Source organism: Epinephelus moara, chromosome 20 (genome assembly GCF_006386435.1).
Source record: "Epinephelus moara isolate mb chromosome 20, YSFRI_EMoa_1.0, whole genome shotgun sequence".
Lineage (NCBI taxonomy): Eukaryota > Metazoa > Chordata > Actinopteri > Perciformes > Serranidae > Epinephelus > Epinephelus moara.
In genome coordinates this window covers 15,401,124-15,419,300 of record NC_065525.1, presented here as the reverse complement: position 1 = coordinate 15,419,300, position 18,177 = coordinate 15,401,124, and the positions used below count along the sequence as shown (strand labels likewise).

At 41.0% G+C, this 18,177-nt stretch overlaps 2 protein-coding genes across 2 annotated transcripts in view; both read left to right on the top strand.

The window, feature by feature from the left end:
- Positions 1–211: 211 nt before the first annotated feature.
- Positions 212–9,326, top strand: e2f4 (E2F transcription factor 4). Its single transcript, XM_050073900.1, has 11 exons — positions 212–654; positions 2,330–2,439; positions 3,668–3,829; positions 4,800–4,843; positions 5,379–5,443; positions 5,542–5,730; positions 6,029–6,116; positions 6,264–6,416; positions 6,838–6,885; positions 7,013–7,057; positions 7,206–9,326. The coding sequence occupies exons 1-11, from the start codon at positions 490–492 to the stop codon at positions 7,319–7,321; spliced, it is 1,185 nt and encodes a 394-aa protein (XP_049929857.1). The 5' UTR covers positions 212–489; the 3' UTR covers positions 7,322–9,326.
- Positions 9,327–10,686: 1,360 nt separating this feature from the next.
- Positions 10,687–18,177, top strand: part of elmo3 (engulfment and cell motility 3) — a 35,895-nt gene continuing 28,404 nt past the window's right edge. The window contains exon 1 of the mRNA XM_050072777.1: positions 10,687–10,939. The gene's annotated coding sequence lies outside the window, so the exon portion shown is untranslated. The remainder of the gene's footprint in view (positions 10,940–18,177) is intronic.

The window sequence follows — 18,177 nt, the reverse complement described above, 5'->3', positions numbered from 1 at the left end:
AAAGTATCACTGCTACGTACATCCGGACAACCCTTCTTTTAAAAAAAACTTAAAATGAATATCACCTAATCCGTGCAGATCGTAAACCTTTAACCACGATGCAATAAATAGGTGGATTATATTATATTTATTGGCTTCACGAGTTTTAATTAACACGCTCTTGTTTTTTAAGACGCTTTTGAGACGGTGTGAGAACTTGCAGACGCTCCCTGCGACGATTGAACCGTCCCGTCATACCTAGCGTGGCCAACGGCTCTCTCCACCGAATGCTGCTCTCTCATTGAATTACCGCACTCAGCCTGTTCAGCTCGATTTAGTCATATAATTTGGAGCAAACCAGGTCGGACCGGCTCATTAAATACCTGCTATCTGACACACACTTCCCCGGCCTTCTGTTTGTCTGACTGCGGCGGTTGGGCGTGCTTTCCTGAGCTCGCTGGCTGGGTTTGGTCGGGGAGGCAGGGGGAAGTACGGAGCTGGTCCCGAGTGATGATGGAGCTAGAGTCGGCCAGTACCAGAGGCGAACTGGGAGCTGTGGGTGACTCGCTGCAGCCACAGACTCCCAGCAGGCACGAAAAGAGTCTTGGGCTGCTCACGACCAAGTTTGTGACTTTATTACAAGAGGCGAAAGACGGAGTGCTGGATCTGAAAGCGGTGAGCATGCAGCCTGGAGTCTTTGTTGTTAGCTAGCACATGTCATTCTGAGCCTGCCCGCTGTCGTTAGGTTACATGCACTTTCGCTAGCCTGCTTGTTAGCCTAGCCTAGCTGTGTGACAGGCTAATTTGAATGGGTGCTACTCTTTGCTTATAGCTTTGTAGTTTTTATTCACCTCGGTTACTTTCAAACCTCCGCTTAAACGTCGCGTCTTGGTGTTTTGGCGTTTCTCAGAGGGGAGCAAAGTGAGGTTACAAACTGAACTTTGAGGACACTGGTTAACTTTTACAGACTCTGCCCCCTGCAGATTCAAAGTTTAAAAAGTGGGTCAGCTTTTGTCGTTCCCTTCTGAGCTAACGCTGCTGCATCTTCACACATGAACAATTTTTTTCTGATTGATAACGTCTTTGTCACTTAACGGCATACGTGCACTCAGTTTCCAATACGCACTCAGAAGCATATACTTTTAACGTCAAGGCTAACTAGTAATGTTAGCTGTGCTCTCCACCACAGCCTAGGCCACCATCCCCTTAATGAGCTGCTCAGATGTCACATTAACACTCCACAAAACTATCGTCCTACTTCCTGAGCAGCCTGTTACTGTCAGAGCCACTGAAGTCACTTTCAGAAGTAGTTGGTGTAAACTTTTAATAAGATGAATTGACATTTGGATTAATAACCCTGGAATTCAGATACCACAAAATGGGGGTAACCTCCAAACCCAGACCTCTCAAAGCATGTTTTCATATTGGAATATAAATAGAGAAAAAATGCCAGCCATGTTTTTTTAATCAACCACAACCAGTGAGCCAGATGGCAGCTTGAGCAGCCAAGCATTACTTTGTATAACAGAAAAGCTTATTTGTCACATTGACCTCAATGACCTGCCAGACAGAGTGCCTTCATAGCCACTGTCATTCACGTTGGCATCGTTTGTCTTTCTCTGTTTCTCTTCCATTCTCACCGATCCTTAAAAACACGCTGCATTTTTCAATAATGACTCCATCTGACTTTAAACAGTCGCATGAATCACCCTCTCCTCAATGAAACGTTGCGTCCTAGACAGAGAAAGAATAACTTTGCGCTTGTGCTCTATCATCAGATGTCAGCTCATGCAATTGGTGTGATTCATCCATTATATCACATCTTTTAGACTCTACAAAATTTGTTTTATAAAGAGCTGTTGTTTAAATGTGTATTGTCCTTATCGAAGACCGAAACTCTGCTCTTGACACTGCTGGAAAGAGCGAAACACAACTAATGACATCTGGTGTGTTTCCCACAGCCGTATTGAACTGGGAATCCTTACATTTGTTTTGCATGAGCCATTTATGACATTATTTTATGTGAACTGTGAAATGAAAGGCCTTGTGATTTATTAGCTGTCATTTAGTGGGTCTGTGACTGCATTGCACCCACAGGGCCTGGTGACAAAGCCTTTACTTATCAGCACCAGACATATGGTTATCATTAGTTTGTTATACACTAAGAGGTCAGGCTGGGAAGGAAGTCAAAATGACAATGTTGTACCCTACGACGGGTGGTTGCAGGGAACTCAACCCTTTGGCACAGATACAGCCGTCTCCCTTTGTCTGTGTTGTTAGCTATGAGCCTTTTAAAGGATGTGGCAGTGATCTTTTGTATTTTTTATTGTGTTTGTTTTTTGTCATTCAGGCTGCAGACACCTTGGCAGTGCGGCAGAAACGACGTATCTACGATATCACTAATGTGTTGGAGGGAATTGGACTGATAGAGAAGAAGTCCAAGAACAGCATCCAATGGAAGTAAGTATACTGTTAATTTTTTTATTCCCCAGAGGTGGAAAAACTCTCCCTTCATTTAAAAAGAAAACTAAATAAGTGCCAATTTTGCTGCCTAAATGAATCACTCTATCTACATTTTGCTTCATCATAAGGCAAATGTTTGTCATTTTAAAAATTCCTCCACAATTTGCACGTCATTAACTAATTAAATTAATATTTTGGAGTTTGTTCTGACCTGGCATGGCCTTCATCACCGAAATGAGAGGGCTGAACCATCTGAAACCATGTGTCTTTCAAGCACTCGCACCAATCCTCCCCACCACTTCCACTTTGTCATATAGCACTTGCTTATCGTAGCCACAGAGAAATGGCTGAGAAACTGAATCATCTGAGGATCACAGCACTACTTGGAGATTTCACCTTATCCTTGTATGCACTTACGCTTGGTTTGTGTGTAAATGTATGTGTCAAACATGCTTATGAATCAATGACTAAATATCTCAGTCATAACAATAGAGAAATTACTGTTGAGTAGGAGAGTTTGAAGCCATGTGAAAGTAATTAGAATATCAGTTTGCGTGACATGTTCTCATTTTGGTGATAGAACTGACCACAGACAATGTGTGTTGTGTTTGTCATCTTCCTGTACTTATTTGACAATCAAAAAGTTCTTGTCACTGTATAATCATTTCATAACGACACTATAACAAAATGGCCTCAACAATAAAAGAACACCCGACTACAGCACGTGTGCAGCTGCATCGCCTTGGAGAACTTAATATATGAGATTTGGAAGAATGTCTATCTATCTATCTATCTATCTATCTATCTATCTATCTATCTATCTATCTGTCTGTCTATCCAGTGACTTTGGGTAGGTGTGTTTAGTACGGCTTACATTACTGTTCAATGTTATTCATCATCACCTAGAGAAAATACTGTTGTGGAACTTGTTGAACATCTTCATTTATAAATGTAGCAATAAAGAAAACATCATTTCAAGTGGTGTTGTAATCACATCACATTTGTCATAAACAATGTTCCCTCTCAACACAGCTGTACTCCTGATATATCAGCTTCGTCCAAGCTCTAATGGAAACCAGACTGATCAGTAGCCAAGAAAAAGTGAATGAGAATTAATCTCTGGAGCTCTATTAATAATAAAGCACGGTGTTAATGAAAAACAGCATGCATGCTCCTTGTCTGCAGACTGCACATAACCGTATTTGTGTTTGTCTTTGTATTACAGGGGTGTAGGTCCAGGATGTAACACCAGAGAAATAGCAGATAAGCTAATTGATCTGAAGGCTGAGCTCGATGATCTGGCTCTCAGGGAAAACGAGCTGGACCAGCAGAGGGTCTGGGTCCAACAGAGCATCAAGAATGTCACAGATGACTCTAACAACAGCCCATATCCTTCATTGCACAGTGTGTTTATGTGTGTGTTATAGCTGGGAATATTTTCTTTCAGACATGCATCCCATGGTCAGTGCTGATTTAATGTGGCAGTTTCATCAGCCATGAATTCATTCTGTTGCATTTCAAACTACTAGCTCCTCCTTAAAGAACTTGTTCGTCAAGAAAACCCTTGTGACATCACTAGGGTGATTTTGTCAGACATGATCACGCTTCTCTAGAGCCCTAGAAGACTTTCATGTGCTGTTTTCATAAGTTGAGTAGTACTCCTCACGACTGGTAAACTTGTCTTGACGAGGAAAATTGGTGAATTTTCCCTTTTATGTCCAATGATTTGAGTAGAGCTGTGGTAGCTGTATGAAATTAATTTGTAGGCTCATACATGTTGTCCAGGCTTCACTATTCTTGTACAGGACAGACTGCCTGAGCAACAAGGACAACAGTGTCAAACTGTTTTGCAAACATGCCGTGATTAATTACTTAGATAAACTCATCGTTATATGCTTTATGAAAAGCACTCATTGTCAGTATTTAGATATGTGCATATGACACTCAGTGGTAGAGAGCAGCAGTATACACAGTGACACAGCAGTGAGACATAACCAGTCTCAACACCATTTAGTTTCAGAATTGGAATTCTTGAATCTGGCATTTTTTGAGCTTGACGAATCCCAGAGACAGGATAGCTCTGCCTCTGCTGTTACAACTTGACCATCTCTTTTTTTAATGTGTCTCTTTTGATTCCCCTTTTGTTAAATAGTGCAATGTGATGTTAGTGGAGTACCCTATTAATTAATCTAAGTATTCAGTAAGCCATCATATCCTCGGTGGTTAACCAACCATCCTGAATATTAAAGGGCTTTTGCTAAAGACTCCACTGTCAGTCAGTCATGTGTAATGCCAGTGTATAAAGTTGCATTATTGAAATGTTTGTCATTGAAGTTGGACCCTTAACACATTCATACTATGGCATATGTTAAACATGAAGACCTCTGTGGAGCTTTCAAAGGTAATAGTTTCAGATGCTCAATTGTTAGACATTTTCTTTTCCTGTAACACTCACATTGACCGTCTCAGGCTGCATTCACACTAATACGTTTTTGTTTTAAATGTGTAACTATTGCTATGTTTAAGCCTAGTATCCACACTACTCTGGAGGTATTTGATGCTATGATGTGCAGTCGTGTGTGCCAATAGGTGTGCTCGCGATTAATGGTGCTGCTTGCAGTTGTGCAGATGGGTATATGGGTGGGAACTGGATACTGTCGAAAGCGCTACTGTGCAGATTGTGGCTTGCTTTATCTAATTAAGCAACCAACCACAAAGTATACAATCTGCTTCCTGTTTACATTGGTAAGCACGTGCCCAGTGTACGTGAATGTTTATGTGATATGTGTTTTCAGGCACAGAGATTAATTCTAAGACAGTGCTAAAAGGCTTATGTATATGGAGATCGTTTCGGTTTTAACCGCTGTTTTGAAACAAAAACCTGTTGGCATGGATGTGGCCTCAAGCACAGTGTTTTGCCTGTCCTTCTTCCGTAGGTGACACACTCCTAGCAATCCGTGCCCCCATTGGCACACAGCTAGAGGTCCCCATACCAGAAGCTGTAAGTCATGTTTGTGGCTTGTTCATTTTTTTATGCTCATGAGGTACAGTTTCCGTTTTGTCTCACGTCTCAGACCAGGTTAATGTGTTTTTCTCAAGGTCCTTAATGGACAGAGGAAATACCAGATCCGTCTGAAGAGTTCATCTGGTCCTATTGAGGTTTTGCTGGTCAATAAGGACCCGTCCAGTGCCTCTCCTGTGGTTTTGCCCGTCCCTCCTCCAGATGACATCCTTCAAAACCTCCCTGCACCAGCACCTACCTCTCAGCTGCCCACTGCTGCCTCCCAGGTCCACACAGACATCAGCTTTCTCTATGCAATCAACTCTGTTCATGTATTTGATCTGTTTACTGTAAGAGAGTGGAGGTTCAGACATCTGTCTTTATTGAAACAGCTATGAGGAGTACAAAAAGACATTGATGCCAAGACATCAATATTTCTCAGTTTTCCTCATTGAGATGGCAGTTATGTTTTAAATAGCGTTAATTAATGCTTAATCACCATGGAAAAATGACTCAAACACTGAGATCTGGTTTTATACACCTTACAAATTTTATTTTTCTCTCCTTTATCTTTCCACCCTCCAGGTCTCTAAAGCAGCTCCAGCAACGCCTACAAAACCTGCTCCTGCCACAGCGTCAGCAACAGCAGCCAGCCAGACAGCCTCAGTGACAGGTACCAATAAGTGCACCCACAAGACTGCAAAGAGCAGTTCTTAATGTTATAAAAACGTCTACATTTTACCTTTTATTGTTGTGTTTTACACAGTTATGCTGTATGGTAACGCCATGGACCAACATTATTTTAATCACACTTTTTCAGTTTCAGAAGTGACGAGCACCACGCCACTCACCCCAACAACAGATACGCCTGCTACAGTTACTCAGCAACTACAGTCCTCTGCCTCGTTGGATGGATCTGCGTCCTCCTCTGTTTCTGCAGTATTTGAACCAATTAAGTCAGATCCCTCTGAATGTGAGTTTTGCACATTATGACGACTAATATTTAACTTCTCTGTTCAGTCTGACATATTGGTTTTAAACTTTTTTTTTTTTTTTTTAACACTTATTTTTATTCAAGACTATGTGACATACGACAAGGACATTTTCAGTATTTTTATATTTAAGATATCTTATGCAGGTGAGGTTGGGACTTTATAAAAACATAGTCACCAGGTGCTAGACAGTGAGCAGCATGGATCCAAGAGGATACCACAAAATTGCAGACACAGTGCCAGAAAAATGCAAATATATAGAACAACAGTGAATCTGTGGTTGGCTTTCACTTCCAGTGGCGATGTTACAAACTGTAACCGACAAATCCTGCACAGTATACCTTTAACTGTGACGTAGTGACTGAGTGTATAGCTGAACTGTTTGCTGTGGTTTTCTTCTAGTGCTGGACTTTCCCAAAGAGCTCTCTGAAATGTTTGATCCAACAAAAGGTATAACTCCTCTAATTTATTACTTATATAACATGTTTTGTTTTGTCCATTGATTTTGCAGTAGTTTCCTGTGTACCCCTTTCTCAGTGTCCTGCCGACTGATGGTTCTTTATTCTTTCTCTGACAGAGATCATGAGTGGAGACCTTTTGGAGGACTTGATGTCATCAGAAGGTGGGTTTGTTTGGATAGAGAAGAAAATGACAATTACAGAAAACAAAAAAATGTGAATTGATCATGTATGAAATGTATAACAAAGAAATTATTGCCCCTTTTTGCATCCTGCAAGTCTAATCAATTTCTCTGTCTGTTTCAATCCCAGTGTTTTCGCCTCTGCTCCGTCTGTCCCCTCCACCCAGCGACCACGACTACATATACAACCTGGACGAGACAGAAGGCCTTTGCGACCTCTTTGACGTCCCCATTCTCAATCTCTGACCTCAGAGATTGTTGTCAGAGCGGGATACAGTTTCCCAAACATGCTAATCTACCTTCATTTTCTCCAAGTTGTCCCCCTCACTGACAGTGAAGGTGAGAAGAGGTGCAGGAAAGCCGATATGATCCGATGAGCGTTCAAGGACACCTCTGCACTGACACGGTGAGCTCAAGCTGAGCTCAGTCAGACAGTAGCTCGACGTGCGGCCTCGTGAAGAAACCCAGGCGAGAACAAAACATTTTACTTACTGCTTTTCCAAGGAAACCAACAAATAATTATATTTTTAGATTGTCACGTATGGTAAAGCGTTGTTTGTGTGTCGGCTTACCCGTGTGCTTGTGAGCGAATGTGAGTAGACACACTTTACACAAGTGTGCCTGTGCGTCTGCGTGTGCGCTTGAGTTTTGTATTGAACGCTCTCTTAACTTGAGTCAGATGTCTCCAGGAGATAAAAGAGAAACCCATTTCCTATCAGGTAAAGAGTCATGGCAGACTAAACAGAGCACAGCCTTTGTCACCCGGCAACTGCTCACGCATGGCTTGAATGCGTCCAAACACAGCTGGTTAAATATTATGCACTGTCCTCAATGTACATAGAGAATATATATTTTGTATTACCGGCACACAAGACTATTGTGAAATATGAACTACATTTTTAACGCAGGCAGGGCGACAGTTTTGCAAACAAGCAAAGGTTCCAGACTCAAATGATCACGCTATATGTATGATGTGCTTTGTTTTGAATCATGGGGATTTATCTTAATTAAACCTCCCAGTGTTGGAAGTGTTTTTGTGAACCAGTTAGAGAAAGAGGATCTTGATGTTGAGTTAGTGAAGCCAATAAACTTTGTGACGTAAAGAGCCAAGGACCAAAACAATGCAGGGTTAGGTGGGTGGGTCGGGGTTGTGTTAGAATTCTACCTTTTTTACATAAACACTTTTTAGGTCAACAAAGAGCTTTGAAAGTAAAATGTCTCCTCTAACTGGTTAAGATCGGCACTTCTATACCGACAGGTTTGATGAGAAAAAAAATAGGCTTGCTTTCAGTTTCATTTTGCCTCTGGACTTTTGAACTTTGCAGATTTTTATTGGCTCTGATTAATATATAACTTTATTGGAGTACGTCAGAGAAATAGCTTTTTCCCCCCTTTCCAAAATAAGTTCTGTGGCGATTGTATTTCACGTATTATGTATGTATATGAATACCATTGTACTCAGTTCATTTGTATGTAAAAGGACATGTATGTATTTTTACTGATGCAGTGAATATAGTCACCACGTCATGGAAAACACTCCTGTTTTTGCTTGTATCTGTATATTTGGCACAGATCCCTATTAAGTTGTTTTATTCCGATGTTCTTCCTGTTTCTTGTAAATGAAATACTGCCTATCACTCTGAATTTAATATCGCAACTCTAATCATTTTCTCTGTGCAGGGGACAGTCGAGCAGCAGCTCAGGATGAGTTGTTTACTCGTCAGATTGTTAAAGTACTATATCGACATTATTCATATTTCTATCGCTTCTTATTTTGTGCGATAATGTCCTGTTTTGCCCTGGATGACGTGTATGTATGTACAGTATGTACTGTTTATATCCCTCTCTACCGCTTGTATAGAATAGCATTTATTTTTTATACCTGATAGATATATTATTACTGCTACTAATTTGGGGCTACACTTCATCATGTTTTTGGAATTCATCCACAGAAACCTTCCGCTTTACTGATGCATCCTGTCTCATTGTTGCACTTTACATCACTGTGGACAGATCGGTTGCTACTCATCCTCTGCTGATCAGTAGCTAGTCATAGTGTTTGGACAGTGTTGTGAGTTTGCCTAATTCTTTATTAGAGCAGCCAGGGAGTTCAGCAGTACTGGGTTGAATGAATTGTGTCTGTGTGTGATGGCGTGTGAGACTCAAACCCACGGACTGTTTTTAAGATGATCACCATTGCTAAGCTGTAGTTGCATCAAATGAAACAAAATAAAAACTTTGGTATTCTTTGTGTATTGCGTGGTGTCCAATTTAAGTAATATGTTTCATTGCTGGTGTGTGTCAGGCAGGGTTTCGTATCATTGTATCCTGTAGCAGTAAATTCAGTTTAGAATTGTGAAATGGCGTTCAGATGCGTTAATGTGAGCCAGGGCTATTAATTATTTTAAAGGAAATGTTATCACTTGGAGAAGTCATTACTGGCTTACGTGTACATAAAAGAAAAGGTGCAGATATAACAATGTGACAACAGTTTAACTTGCGTAGCTTGCTTTGTGGTGCTGATAATTGAAACTGTTAAAGGTGAAGATAAGATTCTGAGATTAGGGTGTACTATCCCTTAAACTCCACTGGTCAACATATAGCCAAGTCATCTGTTAAATTATACACAACAAACAGTGGATGTCTATATAACTCATGACAAAATCTGAGTTATATTATACGTTTTAAAGTTTCAGGTCTATTCTAAGTGTTCTGATAGTGTCGGTGTAGATGGAAGGGACACACACATGTACCCCTCAATATTTAGAACATGTGCATTTGACCCCACCAGCAATAAAAATGTGAAAGGAGCAGATGACTTTGACATAATCTAAGTATTGCCAATATTGGCAGAGGATCCCCAGCCCCCCTGTTTTATATGTGTTCCCCCCCTAATGAAACCCGCACCCTTGCCTGATGGCCTCTGGGTTAAAGGTGCTGACCATGTGCACTAATTGCTAATTCCAACTTCCCCTGTTTGATTCCAGTGTTGCATTCCCTATCTCTTCCTCCCTTCATTTCCTGTAGCTCTGCAATGTCATACTTCTATGACTACAAATCTACAGAGCAATGCAGCAATGTCTTTTGTACTCAGTGCAGTAATGTTGTCAGTGGTTGGTGCAATAAGCCACCAGGACACCCAGCTGACCATGTAGTTACAACAGGCCCGCACTGAAGTAGCAGTGAAAAGTGTGTACAATATGAAAAAACTCCTGGAGACTGAAGGGACAGCAGGGGGCGGCTGTAACCAGCCGTACCCGACCCGGAACTTTGATTTACTTCGTCTATTACTTCTTGGAAATTTGAAGAAAAACTGGTCTAGCTCAGCGTAAGCAGCAAAAGCATTTCCACAACTGATATAATTTGTCTTTCAAAGTAAAAGCGCTGTATCATTCGAGGAATAAAATAATTTATTGGCTGCCTTAAAAGTAACATTCTGAAGGGGTTGGAGGTCAAATCTTACATGGGCGCATATAAGTGGAATAAATACAATAAATTAAATAAATAGCGACATTGAATATTTCCGTAAAAAATATTTTTTATTTTAACGCTTGCCAGTACGGGTTTTATTTTGAAAGTCATAACCGGAAAACCGTTAGCTAAATATGGCTAGCTTGCGTCAAACCCTCAACTGAACGACTCCAGCCAACCCGGAACTTTTAAGTCAACTAATCATTCCTGAAAACTTATTGCAAGGAGTTTCCCCCTGTTTTTCCGAGTAGTTCAAATGTTACTTTAAGCAAAGTCACTGCTACGGACTGAGTTAGCTCCTTCTGAGGGGAAAGAGACAGCTGCAAATGTTTCTCGCTCCGACTGCGGCGGTTGCTGTGGGACAGTAGCACTCGACTTGTGTTTTCAAACCAGGTAGGAACCAGGCAGAGAAAAAGCTGTGCAGCTGATTCTCAGATTTCGCAACTTTGTCCTTTATCTTTTCACAAAGTTCTGGCAAATAGTCGTATCTGTTATGAAGTAGGACCAGTTTTACCTTTGCTTGCATTCATGCGTTTACCTCTAACTACAGTTAGCTTCAACTTTTACACAGCAGCACATGACACTGTTAAGATCAGTGTTCAGATGCACTTAAGTTACATTTATTTGTGTAAATCAACTGCATCATCGTAATAAATAGGTTAACATTTCATACTATACAAAAATGTGTATGTTTTATGAACATTTTGATGATGATGAAGATAATCCCAGTAGAAGCTCAGTGTTAGTCTTTGTCTATTGTTATTTCTGCATTTGAGATAAACTAAGTTTTGTGTGTGTGTGTGTGTGTGTGTGTGTGTGTGTGTGAGAGAGAGAGAGAGAGAGGTACCCTGTCAGGTTAGGAATGTCAGGCAGCTGAGAGCTTCCCCCTTTCTCACACTCTGTCACACACACACACACACACACACACACACACACACACACACACACACACACACACACAGTCTTTCACAGACCTCCACAGAGAGGAGGGGGTCTGTCAGTCCAGGGGGTCTGAGACACACCAGTGAGTCAGCCGGCTAACAAAAGGTCTGGGCGTGCTGGTGGTTTTAAGCTTAATGAATCAAAGTGCTCATAGAGGAGTACGGGCACTGACAGCTGCTGGACATGGTGGACATTTTAATCATCACACTTCTGTAAAGTCTAGGTTTTTAAACCAGTCTTGGTGTTTTGCCATGGAGGGGAAACAATCTATTTTATTTTCTCATTTGTTTACAGTAGCCTAGAGTGTGACAGCTATGCACTGATGCCTACATGTAGTTTCTTTGTACAGTAGCTATCATAATTTCCCATCACTGAAATGACATTACTACACTAACAATTGGTCATGACTGTGTTATTATCAGTCTGTTAACAAGAGGCTTCTGTGTGTCTTGGTAATAATTTATATCATATTCTCTCAGAATAAATAAAATACACGTGTTACATATTAAAGGGATTTTTTGAAGTAGGGTTGTATGGGGTACTTATTCATAGACAGCATATTACATACAGTAGTAGTAGCAGGCTGAAGTCCCACATTGAAGTTAAGCAATGTACTGCTGTGGATGAATCGACAACAAAACATATTTTAGCCACTGAAAAAAATGAATGTCAGTATAAGCGTACGCCTTATTTAGAATATTTTCACTGCTTTACCTAAGGGCCGGACAGTGATTTCCAACGTGAAAATGAAGCTGTTATATTGCTCTCTTCAGAGCCAGACTCCACTGAGAAAAACAGTGAATGACACAGGAGCTGGTGGTCTACCGCTGCCTCAAACGGTTTTATCGTTTTTTTTTATTGTGTGACTTTGGCATTTAAAAGGGTTGGTTCGGATTCACCAAAGTCACACATTAACACAAACAAACTAAGTGATTAAGGCAGTGGTAAACAAGCAGCTCCCATTTTTAGGGAGCTAAAATTGCTGTTCTTGTCAATTGAATCTGGTGACTTTGACAAGAGCATAGATGGGGAACTGAAGCTGTTAAAGGCTCCCGTCACACTGGGATGTCTGATGGAAAGGCAGAGTGGTGAAATGGTCAATATACTGACACTTAAACTGATATTGATTATTTTGTTTGGTTTTTTTTAAAGTGGGACTGTTTTAAGGGGCTAAATTAGGTTTTGTTGCTGACCCCCATCCACAGTAATGCATTGCTTAGCTTCCAAGTCAGACTCCAGCTTGCTTCTCCAAAGTGGGGGCGTGACAACTGACATCTGCTCAATGTAATACACTGATTATGGGTAAGTACCCCATACAAGCCCACTTCAAAAAATCCAAACTATCCCAAACTATTAATGACAGATTAATCGATAGTGAAAATGATAATTAGTTGCAGACCCTCTGTTTTTATTAATCTGACAGCTATTTAATTGATTATTTGTTTTATCGTTTGGTCTGTAAAATGTCAGAAAATGTGAAAAAATGCCCACCGGAGCCCAAAGTGGCACCTTCAAGATTCATTGCCTTGTCCAAACCGAGAAATAAAACCAAATATATTCCATTTACCATCATAGAAACTAAGAAAAACAGCAAACATTCACAGTTGAGAAAAATGAACCTATATATAGAGTAGTGCACTGACACCTTAACTTCACTTCTGTGTAAAAGCAGACAGACACAGACAGCACAGGAGGAGTTTCAGCTTCCCCTCACCTAATGTAGGGGACATCGCAAACGTGCATCGACAGGCACAGACATGGATAGACGCACTCACTGCAGCGGTTAACCGCTATGAATACTGTGATGAAAACCTCCCTTCACCCTTCTGCTGAAACATCAAACTGTTTTAACATTTTTAATGACCAGCATCCTCTCTGTTGACACTCATAGAGTGAGTTTGACAGTATTTAGAATGGAATGATAAAAATGTGTTTCTATACCTTTTAAATTACTTCTATATTTACATTCTGGCTGATGATGTTGTTTAGAAGAAACTGGACATGATTTTGACCAAGTTTTAAATGTTTTAACATCTTATTTGTCATCTCAGTAGTATTACAGATCAATATTAAACCAATTTGATGCGCCAGATTTCAACACCTTCTGAGCTTGATTTGTTTTGTACTTGAGTAAATGAGCTGAGGCTCAAAGCACTATCTTAAGTTTATTCGTCTTCTTGTTGCAATGAAGGGGAAATGTGAGTGCAGGCTGAGCAGTATCCAGCTTTAAAGGAGGCCTGAAGCATGTACAGACAGGTCATGACGAATGTAGACTAATAGTGCTTCACTGTGAGGCGGTGAAATACAAGCTGCTGGCAGTCTTCACTGAATGTTTAGCTCTTTCCATTGCCCTTCTGAACAAACGTCAACTCAAGTGTTCTTTTCAGCAAGTCTTAATGGCTTCATTAGTTATATTTCTGTACAATATAATTCAATGAGTGCACTAGAGACTGTGTGTGGTGGATACACACATCTCAATTTAGTCTGCAGTTCAGGAAACACAATACAATACTTGTATTCAGAGTGTCTTTCTTGTAGAAAGTGAAAGTGTGATATGAGACATTAAATGATCTAGAATTCTGATGATAGTATCATGGAATAGTAGCTAATGTTCCTGTTTTTCAAGACAATTTTCGTAAATTATTAGACTCGATAGAAGTTGTGTAAATTCAGCGGTAATGTCTCTGTAAACCTCATCTGAAAGCACCAATAGTCATGCACGAAAACATTGTTGAGAAATCACGTTATTTAGTTAAAAACTTCACAATAACATGTAGCCTAATATTTATAACCAAATAAACAACAATCAAAGTTCTAGTTTAGGACAACAACGCTAAGAGTCTACAGCCATGCTCACATCTCTGAGAGGCTGTATTAAGGCATAGCGGTACTTCAAGCTAGCTAGCATGCTAACATTCTCACAATAAAGTGTAATTATGTAAGTTATGTTTAGCAAGTATGTTTACCATGTTTGCCACCTCAAGTGAATCTGTTAGCATGATAACATTTGCTCATTAGTAGCATTTTGTCATAAACCAAAGTATTGGACAAATTAAAACGTCAACCCTTATTAGGATTCATTATCTGCAAACCATGAATGTTGTTTTGCTCTCATGTTTCACAGGTTTAAGTTAAAGAGATCTTTGACTCATTTCTCTAGATCTGATGTAAGAGGGTTTTTTTTGCACGCAGTAGGTAGATTTCTCCTAAATGTTTGTGAGAACTTCTCCTTTTCCAAGATAATCCATCCACCTGACAGGTGTAACATATCAAGATGCTGATTAAACAACAGCATTACTATACATATGTGCCTTTGGATGGTGACAATAAGAGGCCGCTCTAAAATGTGCAGTTTGGTCACACAACACAATGACACATATGTTACAAGTTTTGGGGGAGTGTGCCATTGGCATGCTGACTGCAGGAATGTCCAGCAGAGCTGCTGCCCGTGAACCAAGTGTTTTTTTCACAATCACAAGCCATCTTTAATGTCTTGTCAGTGAGTTTGGCAGTACATCCAACCGGCCTCACAACCACAGACCACATGTAGCCACACCAGCTCGGGACCTCCACGTCCAGTGTCTTCACCTGCAAGATCATCTTAGACCAGCCACATGAACGGCTGATGCAGCAGTTGATTTGCACAACCTAAAAAATGGATGGATTATCTTGGAAATGGAGAAGTGCTCACTGACAGTGATTTAAACAAATTTGAGAGAAATATTGAGTGCATGAAAAAGTCTTTGATCTTTAACTTAAACCTGTGACGTATGGTTAAAAAAAATTGTTGCATTTAATTTTTTGTTAAGTGTGCAAAAAATGTACAGTCCATCTAGTAGATTTTGAAATATTTCAGTCTGGACCAGAGTGGTGGAGGCCTAACAGAACGACCAATAGAATTTGCTTCAGTGTTCAGTTTTCCAGCCTTTTCGACAACTGGTTTTAATAAGTTGTAAGAGTCAGACTCATACAGATCACCAAATCACTTCATTCCCAATACAACATCCTAACATGCAACTGTCGTAAAAGCCATGAGTTTTACAGTGTACATTTCAATAATAATACCCACCTGTGAGGAATTGTTTTAACAAAACAAAGCTGCCTCTCCTTTCACTCTTTGTAGTGCAACCAAAGCAATAATTTGTGTTCCTGGTTTCACATTCATCATTATACAGCTCAGACAGATACTCATCTTAAAACCCACAGGCAGTCTTTGTTGCTGCAGAGACATGACATGCCATTACCCCGAGTTTGGCCTTGAATTTGCTGACTCATAAGCCGCCCCAGAACAAATCTACATTCACGTCCAAATCTCTTTGAGATTAAGGTTGCAAACTCCTGTTGTTATTTGTTGGAGGGAAGTTGACCTTCAGCACCAGCGCCAGTGTAATGATTTCAGCACCTCAGGGTTCCATTGCCGTTTAGTCCATGTAAGTTATCCAAAAACAAACGTGATGAGATTGTATTTGCATATTCTTGTGAAAATCAGCAGAACTACAGCCTCGGCCGATGCTGCCGTAGAAAGATAGTCCACCCCGTTTTCATTCTTCCTTTAAAGACCTTCTTTATCAGGAAAGTTGCTGCCTCAGGGCGAGTGAGGTGAGTAGACACTGAAGGCGTGTGGTTGTTTTGACAGGAGAAGGCCCTTTGCTTTGAAACCTGCCATAAACTGTGAGCGCTCTTTTTTCAGACTGGAGTGATGGTATGTGAACTATCCAAGAGATGAAGCAGAGGGTGGGGGTTATTAATCACACCGAACACAAGCAGGCACAAGCTCGACCTATTTTCTTTCAGCGAGAGCTCATGAATGTACAGAAGAATTTAGGTCCAACTGTATTGTTTCCATGTGCTGAGAGCGAGGGAGAGAGACGGAGAAGGGCACGGGAGGGGGGAGGGTTGGAAGCACAACTGCTTCTTCTGTATCCTCTGGGAATGCTGTCTGAAGGCTGAGGAGGAAGTGTGTATGGTGATGTGTGAGTGAACTGGAAAGGGAGGAAGGAGTGAACGGTTTGTAGTGCGTGTTTAGACAGTGTTTATGCCTCTCAGCTTTACTCAGTGCACTGTAAATACACATTGAAAGAGGAACACAGTGTTCTACAACTTCATATTGAAAATGATAGTCGCATGAGTCATTCATGAAACAACTGGGCTCGGCGGTCCACCTTACAGAGAGACTGCTTGCAGGTTGATTAGCGTTCACGTTATCATGTTTTGAAATCACTGCTTTAATATTCAGTTTGACACGACAGCAATGGCCTACGAGAAACGTCTCTAATGTCAAAACTAAAATCTTTGAACTGAACAGAATGACTCTTCAGTTTTTCTTTTGCCCAAGTTAAGACTAGGCCCTCAATTTTTTTTTTACCTAAGTTTTCACTTTGTTGAAACAGGACAGTAAACCTTATTTGGTTTGTTCACTGGTTTTGTCTTTACTCATTGTTTATTACAGGTCCTTCTGGTACACCCCCCAGATGGCAAAGATCATGACACGTTGATTCAAGGGTTACATTGATTAAACTTCCCTCTGTCTTACCAGCGCCCAGATCTCCCTGCTCATCTCTCAGCTCAGATCGATTTTTGCTGGCTCTATGGCCGTTGCTTAAAGTACAGATTGTACTTGCATATTTTCGTATGCCAGCCAACGCGGACACAAAGAGTATAGCAGTAGATCGAGAGAGAGACAGAGAGATGAAGTCAAAGTCAGACCGAACTCAGACCAAACAGTAAAACTAGGCAGTGCTGACCAAATACAAACCAAGATTCTGTTACTGTATTACCTATGTCTCCAGAAACATATTTTAGTGCACTGTTTGGCTGTAATACAAGAATTTGTGAACAGGAAGTGGGCGCCATACTGTTTCCGGTGTTGTAAAAAACAGAGGTTGAAAAAACTGAGATCTGGGAACCAAGATTCTGTTACTGTGTTGCCTATTTCCCACCTAAAATGTCTCCAGAAACATAGTTTAGTGCACTGTTTGGTTGTAATATGAGAATTTGTGAACAGGAAGCGGTCACCGTACTGTTTCCTGTATTGTAAAAATAGAGGCTGAAAAAACATAGACTGTATAAAAATAATGGACGTAGTCACCGTGACGTCACCCATCCGTTTCTGAAGAGTGGATTTGAAGCTCAAAATACTCCGCTCTGGACGTCGCCATCTTGGCAGTGCCTGACTCTGCCCAACTCCCGGACAATCAAAAATGGGCAAAGAGGCGGGCCGAAGGAAGCCTGGTTGCCTAAACACGCCCACCTCGCTCGACGCTGCTAAGGCTAACAAGCTAGGCTAAGAAGCTACGAGGCTAACAAGCTACGCTACTTTGGCAAGCCCTGTGGTGTTGGCTGCTCCCACTTGGTGCCAACTCCTTCACGAAACTTGAGGTAAGTTGAGTTTACCTGAAACTAACCTTATACAACAGATCTTGAAACAATGATTCAGCTGTTATTCAGATTACACAATCTTAAAAAAACGCTTCAACATTTTTGAATATAGAACACTAACGTGCGGCGGCACGGTGGTGTGGTGGTTAGCACTCTCGCCTCACAGCAAGAGGGTTGCCGGTTCGATCCCGGGCGTGGGAGCCCTTCTGTGCGGAGTTTGCATGTTCTCCCCGTGTCAGCGTGGGTTCTCTCCGGGCACTCCGGCTTCCTCCCACAGTCCAAAGATATGCAGATTGGGGACTAGGTTAATT

Excerpts from the sequence above, each read along its gene's own strand:
- e2f4 (XM_050073900.1), top strand. The coding sequence starts at position 490 with ATGATGGAGCTAGAGTCGGCCAGTACCAGAGGCGAACTGGGAGCTGTG. Across the intron at positions 2,440-3,667 it reads AAGAACAGCATCCAATGGAA|GGGTGTAGGTCCAGGATGTA; the intron begins GTAAGTATACTG and ends TTTGTATTACAG. Across the intron at positions 6,886-7,012 it reads AATGTTTGATCCAACAAAAG|AGATCATGAGTGGAGACCTT; the intron begins GTATAACTCCTC and ends TTTCTCTGACAG.